The sequence below is a fragment of the Gobio gobio genome, assembly GCF_949357685.1.
Source record: "Gobio gobio genome assembly, chromosome: 7".
NCBI lineage: Eukaryota > Metazoa > Chordata > Actinopteri > Cypriniformes > Gobionidae > Gobio > Gobio gobio.
In genome coordinates this window covers 9,755,443-9,763,708 of record NC_137103.1, presented here as the reverse complement: position 1 = coordinate 9,763,708, position 8,266 = coordinate 9,755,443, and the positions used below count along the sequence as shown (strand labels likewise).

At 38.0% G+C, this 8,266-nt stretch overlaps 2 protein-coding genes across 2 annotated transcripts; both read left to right on the top strand.

The window, feature by feature from the left end:
• Positions 1–804: 804 nt before the first annotated feature.
• On the top strand, positions 805–3,897 carry hoxd10a (homeobox D10a). The gene is made up of 2 exons (XM_079821797.1): positions 805–2,181; positions 3,135–3,897. The coding sequence occupies exons 1-2, from the start codon at positions 1,461–1,463 to the stop codon at positions 3,407–3,409; spliced, it is 996 nt and encodes a 331-aa protein (XP_079677923.1). The 5' UTR covers positions 805–1,460; the 3' UTR covers positions 3,410–3,897.
• A 1,776-nt stretch (positions 3,898–5,673) lies between these two features.
• hoxd9a (homeobox D9a) lies at positions 5,674–7,839 on the top strand. The gene is made up of 2 exons (XM_079822596.1): positions 5,674–6,311; positions 6,636–7,839. The coding sequence occupies exons 1-2, from the start codon at positions 5,765–5,767 to the stop codon at positions 6,875–6,877; spliced, it is 789 nt and encodes a 262-aa protein (XP_079678722.1). The 5' UTR covers positions 5,674–5,764; the 3' UTR covers positions 6,878–7,839.
• The last annotated feature ends 427 nt before the right edge of the window (positions 7,840–8,266 follow it).

The following is an 8,266-nucleotide window of genomic DNA, read 5'->3' as shown; positions in this document are numbered from 1 at the left end:
AGATGCCAATCCTCTGCAGTGATTCTTATTTTTTTAGTTTTTATTTGTTATTTATCTGGAAGATCTGAAAATGTGTACTATTTTAAAACTATTAATATCAGCCTAGCTATAGGAAACCCACCAATTTGGCGCGTCCTTTTTTGTCTTTATGCTTTATCAAAATTATGTAAAGAAACCGTGCGCCACCGTGTTACCTAAAATCAGGATTTCTATAAACAAGTTCATGACTGTTTATAGCTAATTTGATATTGCAGTGGTTTATGTAGATAACGACAATTTAATTGGTTTGTGACAATAGATTATACACCTTTAACAAGCACATTGGCAATAATTCAACGGCATATAAAAATAACATTTAACTATTCTTGCGCATTTTCAATGCACCGAGTTCTGAAACAGAGATAATATAATAACCTTTACCGTCTGCAAACATTTGCATATTTAGTTATAGCGAATATTATAGTCTACAATAAATTTCCCCAATAATTTTATAATGATGCATTGGCCTATTACATGTTATTGCTGAGTGAATATGCACGTATTTTTAAAGCCAATGTTTAAATGCGTTTGCAACGCTATAAATAGCTAAATTGATAAGAACTACACTCTGTACATATATGAAAGAGCTGCAATAATTACACAAAACCGAAAAGGCGTTTAAACCTTTGACTTACGCTATTTATTTAGCTACGAATAGGCTACCTCACATCCTTATAATGATAATGTGACTACCGTGATAAAATACACTGACTGGCTATAATTTAACAAGCGGGCATACAAGGTTTATTTTATTTTATTAAACAAACATCAAACAAGGTATAACATGAATTATTAAATAGTAATAACATTTGAATTTCATTGGCGTCCGACAAAAATACCTGGAGAACATGCAAAATCGTTTGTGTCTATTAAAACAAAAAACATGATCAAAACAAACATAGAAAGGATTAATCACATTTCTGTGTTTAGGCCCGCGTCGGCCGGCTCATTTTGTTCTGCATTGTGAACTACGAGAAATTCCTTCTGCAGTATCTTCAGGCATTTCCTATCTTGACCTTGAGTTGGATTTCAAAGGTATAGCAAATAGACAGTGCTAAATGCTATCATTTGTTTTCCTCGTTCTTGCTTGTTGTTTAACAGCAGGCCTAAATATGAGTTCAAGTCTCAATTTTTTATGTTATCTTGAAAATGGATTTAGCAGCGTTATTTCGGCAGTCTTGAAACCAATTTCAAGTCCTTGTTCTAGGTGTCGCTGTTGACCACGTCTGAAACTTCAAATCATGTGTCAGTGCGCCCACGTGACGGGGAAGAGCCTGCGTCTCAAGGCCATTTTCAAATTTCATTGGTGAGAGTGTCATGTGGTTGCAGAGAGACTCGCTGGGTTATACAGGGATTGTTTTGCTAGATATGTCAGCTTACAGAGGACACTTCTCTGCTTCTTAAAAAAGAAACTCTCCAAAATGTCCTTTCCCAACAGCTCTCCTGCTGCAAACACGTTTTTGGTAGATTCCTTGATTGGCGCGTGCAGGACAGATTTTTATTCCAGCAGTAACATGTACATGCCAGCCACTGCAGAAATGGGAACCTATGGAATGCAAACCTGTGGACTCCTGCCGTCTCTTGGCAAACGGGGGGAAGTAAACCACCAAAACATGGGCATGAACGTCCACTCGTACATACCTCAAACAGATAACTGGGCAGATCCAAGCAGGTCCTGCCGATTAGAGCAACCGCTCAACCAGATGTCCACCTGCACATTTTCACAAAGCATAAAAGAAGAGACTAACTGTTGTATGTACTCCGACAAGAGAGCAAAGGTCGGTTCGACTGAGATACCCGCGTACTCCAACCTGATCCCCGAGTCATGTTCCGTTGAGAGTCCCGAGATCCCGGTCCCTGGATATTTTAGACTCAGTCAAACGTATGCGACGGCGAAACACCCGGACTATGACAACGAGACGATGAGCCCAAACACCACGTTAATGCAGCTGAACAGGGTGACTCCAAAGGCGCAGTCAACGCCCTTTGTCGAGGTGGAAAAGAAGCTTCCGCTCGACCGGGACACAAGGAGCTCTTCCCCGGCACAGAGTCCTGAGCCCAAAGTCAGCACGCTGGAGGAGAAGCATTGCTCAACTGAGGCGTCTGTCTCCAGCCCTGAATTGCCACACAGAGAAGGCAAAGGTGGGTACAATAAACGGATTAATCGCGTCTTGGTGTAACGCGAACGCTCTAGCATCATAAAACCCAATATAAAACACAAACAACCCGAAAGTCGTAATGTTTAATGGGACTCTTTCTCAGGTTGCAGTAAAAGCCCTAACAGGAAACGGCGCTGCGAGGGCGCGTTAACATCAAATACCTTTTGTTGCAAGTGACTTGACATTCTTCTTTGGTCGATATAAGAACAGCTTTGGTGAAATGGATTTGCGACTTCATCCATTCAGCACGAGAATGATGTATAAAATCATTCATTGCTATTCATTTGATACCTTCTGACTGAGTACAGCTCAATAGTCAAATCATATTTCTGGTGCAGTATATTGGCTTAGTTAAATGTGAAAACTGCAAGTGCGTTGGTTATAACATGAGGTAATAGCCAACAAAAATAAATAAGTCACGGTCCTGTGTTGATAACCAAATGCAAACAATAGAAACAAAACATTAAAATTCATTCAATAAAATCACGTTGTAGACATATAGTCAACACTTGAATACTGGTAAACTTCGGGAGTCATTGTATGCTGAACGACCAAACGGGGCCACATGGACAGTTATAGATATTTTGACTCACTACGTTACTTCTAATGATCTGCATTTATGACAATTTTGTCATGTAGAAAGAAAGCATGTTACACACTCTTAAAAAAATGTAAAGGTTCCAGAAGGGGGTTTTCACAGCGATGCCATAAAATAGCTTTTTTTTGGTATTATTCAGTGATCAGTTCTTAAATGAAACATTTTTTTCTCTCTTAGTGTTCAGAACATTTTAATAATCTATAGAAACTTGGTCCACAATAAGGATCACCTTTCGTGGGATGGAAAAGGTTCCATTAATTATTCATGGAACAATAATACCAATTAAGAACCTTTATTTTCCCTGTGTATTTGGTTGATGCTGTCTTTTTGTTTTGCAGAATCCAAAAACGACACACCGACGAGCAACTGGTTGACCGCGAAGAGTGGAAGGAAAAAAAGATGTCCATACACAAAACACCAAACCTTGGAATTAGAAAAAGAATTTTTATTCAACATGTACCTGACTCGGGAGCGCCGTCTAGAGATAAGCAAAAGCGTCAACCTGACTGACAGACAAGTGAAAATCTGGTTCCAAAACCGCAGGATGAAACTCAAGAAGATGAGTAGAGAAAATCGTATCCGTGAACTTACGTCCAACCTCACCTTTTCGTGAGCAGACAAACAAGTGCAGATCAGAAACTTAACCCCCTCATTTCGGTCAGTCCATGTTCTCCTGTATAATGATGACACGAGGGCAGTGTGCATTGTTTTGGCTACTTTCACCTTCCAATGTTGTGATCGTTGCTAAATCCTTGTCATTTGTTGCTACATCCATGATTGCATTTGAAATGTAAAGCCTTGTGTAATCCCACTGTTTCACAGGGTATAAACGTGGTGTAAGGTCTTAATTTATAAAGATACAGGCTGTTGCAAGCGGTTTCATTTTAGCGGGAACGGAGCAAAAATATGGCGCTAAAAAGTCATGACTTTGGACATGAAAGCACATTCGAAAGTGAAGATCTCTCGTTCTTTCTCCAATGAAAACGTACATTTATCTGAAATAATTACGTTGAAAGATTTCTGTATAATAGATGTTTAAATATGTCTGTATCAGTGCATGTTTGTGGCATGTGGTCAGTGGACTAATAAATTGATAATGTCATAATAGTGTTTTGGTGTAGTATTTGGTGTAGCGTTTCTAAACCACATCTTAATCAAGACCATGTCTCATCCCTATCCCTTACAAACACACACACACACACACACACACACACACACACACACACACACACACACACACACACACACACACACACACACACACACACACACACACACACACACACCGCAAAGATAAATTACAAAGATTATTATAAAAAAAATTCTTCAAAGAAAAATCTGCAAATACAAGGTAATTTCAATTTACTTTTATTTGAAAAATGAAACGGACATTTTCATACTTTTCTGTGCATGGCCATATATTTTTTACTTTCTGATTTTTAAGTACACTATTACTCTTGATTATCTTACAGCCAGTTATGTTAATTATTCGCGCTTTAGTAGGCTACATTGCTATTAGAAAACAAAAATAATTTAGGTGGTATGCTCCGATTACCAAAAATGGTCTGGTATGTTCTGAAAAAAAAAGACTTCAACGTCAATATTCTAAATTTGAAAATATGATCAAAAAATTTCATCATGCAGAAAAGTCAAATCATGCAGAGTACACCAGAAGCCTAGAGGTTTGGTATAGGCTATATGTGAAATTAATATGGTCCGTCATTATTATACCATCCCATACATTCATAAAGAACTTTAAAAGTGGTCAGATGTTCTTATTTTCGTCTTTTAAAACCGCTCCTTCCACGAGTTTAAATATATATATATTTCTAGCATCGACCACTTGGGCACACACATAAACACAATGCCATATACCCCTGTAGGCACATACTCAGATGTGTTCAAGTGTGTGGCCACAGATGGGAACACAGATTATAATTTTGACCAAAATTGTAACGGCTGAGCTCTCAGTGACAACTTGTCGACAAATAGCGTTGTTTTCCTCACACAAATTATTTTCTCAAATTGAGAAGAAATAGCCTATTTTATATTTCCCTTGACTTAATCTCTTTTTACACAAATTATCTATTCTATATAGTATATAAACTTATATTATCTTGATTATATTTGTGACACAGTAACATCCGCTTTTCATTACCACCATATTCAATTCTCGACGTAGGCCTACTAAAAAGATCCGAATATTGCTATATTATTATTATTATTATTATTATTATTATTATTTTATTTAATGATAAACACATAGGTCAAGACACTTTGAAATGCCAAGAGTCTGTTTTATTAAGGGGACATTAATACATAATCAAATGCACCTCATAAAAATTTTATTGATACACATAAAATACTATGACTCTCTTTTGAATAAGCACCAAAAATATACAAATGTTACTTCCTGTGTCAATCTTACAACACCTTGCCAGTCAGCATCAAACTTGCAAGCATCTTAACACTAAAGCAGCGAGGATCGTTTATAAAATATGAGAATCTGCGAGGCTGTGGTGGTTCGTTGTTTTACAGCATGTTATTACATTTATTTTACGAGGACTTGCAACTCGGTACTCTATAAAATACTTTACAAGGCTAGAGTATGACATACCTTATGACGAATTTTTGCAAGATTTTACACTGCTGGAATCGTTTGTTTAGGTGTTGGTGAGTGCAAATAAATGGGGGATTTAATCTGACCTTGTTAAAAAAGAGATACAGACTTATTTTAAAAGTATGATGAATGCAGATTATCTGCTATTTGAAATGTCTTGTTTTTTAAGAATACAAAATCAAACATACCGTTATCAGCGGACTGATTTACTCTCTGTATTAGTAAATATGATCACGTGATTCATGCAACCAATCACTGGAGATGAAGGCAGCAAAAATACTATGATTGTTCAGAGGCAAGGCTTCGGAAACAGAGTAACGTTTTATATGAGTTCGAAGGGATCCAAAAATGTCGACTAGTTCAGCCCTCAGCAGCTATTATGTGGACTCTATTATGGGGCACGAGACGGAGGATGTGTACGCAGCGCGTTATGTCCAGGGTTCACACACCGCGCCCGCGGGAGCGAGGCCGTCAGGTGTGGGGGAAAACGCGGACTTCTCTTCGTGCAGCTTCGCTCCCAAGTCAGCCGTGTTCCCTGCGTCCTGGTCCTCGGTTCATCAACCATCTGCTGTGTCCGGAATTTACCATCCATACGTTCACCAGACCCATCTTTCTGACAGCAGATACGTCCGCTCCTGGATAGAGCCAGTCTCAAACCATATCTCCTTATCGGGGTTCCACTCCAGCAGTCGGCACAGCGGTACAAAGACTGAAAGTTTACCCTCCTCAAAAAGGACTGAAAGCGCTGCCTTTGAAACAGAGACGCCGGTGGTTCCCGAGTTTAGCTGCAGCGCTGTATCCGTGGAGAAAACTACTGAAAAAAGAGTTGCAAATGATATTTCGAGCCACGGTGAAGCTAAAGACGAAAAACAGCAACAACAACAACTTGACCCAAGTAAGTAAAATGAATTGCCCTGTGATTTACAACTGTCGAACTGTCCTAAACTGGAGGTTTTACAAACCTATAAAAGTGTCCGGGCTCTTACCACTGGCCTTCATCGGTATGGTGGCCATTAAAAAAAAACTTTAGAAATAATTGCATTCACGCTAATGTTTAACACCAATTACACAATATTTTAATGGTTAAATATTAAGCTCGGTTCCTGATATGAGAATGACCTCTTCTGTGGAAGTTCATCTTATGTGCATGCTTTTCTTTTCGTATTGTAATTATTATTATTATTAGTATGCTTTCTTTAGCCTATTTCTTTCTTTTCAGGCAACCCTGCTGCAAACTGGATCCATGCGAGGTCAACAAGAAAGAAACGTTGTCCGTACACAAAATATCAGACACTGGAATTGGAAAAGGAGTTCCTTTATAACATGTATTTAACGAGGGATCGGCGCTACGAAGTCGCACGGATCCTGAGTTTAACAGAGCGGCAGGTTAAAATCTGGTTTCAGAACAGAAGGATGAAAATGAAGAAGATGAACCGAGAGAGGAGCATTAAAGATCCATAGTGAAAAGCGTGCTTCAGCTCAGCAGCTAATGCGCGTCCCTTTAAATATGCTTGCATTAGGATATAACTTTTGTTTGTTTGTTGTTTTTTTAGTTACTCAAGATTGAATTGGCATATCTTTTATTTAATTAGATATATATTCTGAGACAAAAATATTTGAGTGACTTGAAATGAATGGGTATTTCACAACAATTTCTAAAATAGTTAGCTTAAAACGCCCTACAATCTATTTTCCAGTGGTTCTTTCATGATCCGAGAATTTAGATTTGTATCTTGCACAGTAAAATTCAGTGTCAGTCCTATTATGTCTAGGAAATTGGGATATGGTCCGTGATCTGCTGATCTTTAAATCTGTGTCCATAATGCATGCAAAACCTACATTTCACCCTCATGCAGCCGCGTGTAATCATTTACTGTGCCTTTAATTTCTTTCTTTTGAAATTGGACATCATGTGTTCAATCTCTTATTTCGAATTTCTCCTGACTAAACTTGTGTATTTCCCGTTGAAGCTTTTGTTGGTGTTTTAGATTCGTCAAAAAGGTCTAAATTATATGAGTAAAATCCTTTTTGTTCTATTTTATGACTCTTATTTTGCCTTCAGTGCTGTATAGTGAATTTGGGTGTAGACAAGCTTTGTTGAATACGCAACTCGTGCACTTACTGTGAAAAGATGTTTCCTTTTTAAGACCAATTTTATATAATAATTTGCAAGTTTGATACACACTTGTCTGATATTTTGCATATCAGCGATATGAGATTATACGGTGCTAAGATTCATTTTCTTTCATGCTGAACACAAAATAGAGATTCATTGTTAGGGAAATATTGCACAAAAAAAAGAAAAAAAAAGTTTATGACTAGGAAAAGGTGTTGCAAGGAACCACAAGTTTTTTTCGTCAAACCTGTACCAAGAATTGCTTTAGAGCAGGAAGAAACTGGGTCCAATAAAGCTATAGAAGAGCTAGACGTCTGGTCTAAATGAGTTTATGGTATAGGGCTGTAATTGCTCTTCTCTTTGAAACTAACATCACTGGTTCTTTGTGTCTGTACTTGCACACAAAAACGTAGACACTTTTTTACGGGCCGTCTGGTCGATGTATTGATTGTGAGACTAAAGCGACATCGACCTCCCCCAGTACACTGAAAGTCACGTTTATTCTCGAAATGCATCTCCACTGTACAAACCTCAAATCGTTGACAATCGTTTTGGATGTTACAACAAAATGGATTGATTTCAGTCATGCATTCGTTGCAGCACTCATTTTAGATTATTAACAGAGAGGCCTCAAAATGTGTGCTTTTAATGTGGATGCAAAAAAAAAAGAAACATGAATGCATCCCGCAATCACAAAGAATGCTAAATTAAACAAGGGTGCACATTATTGCCAC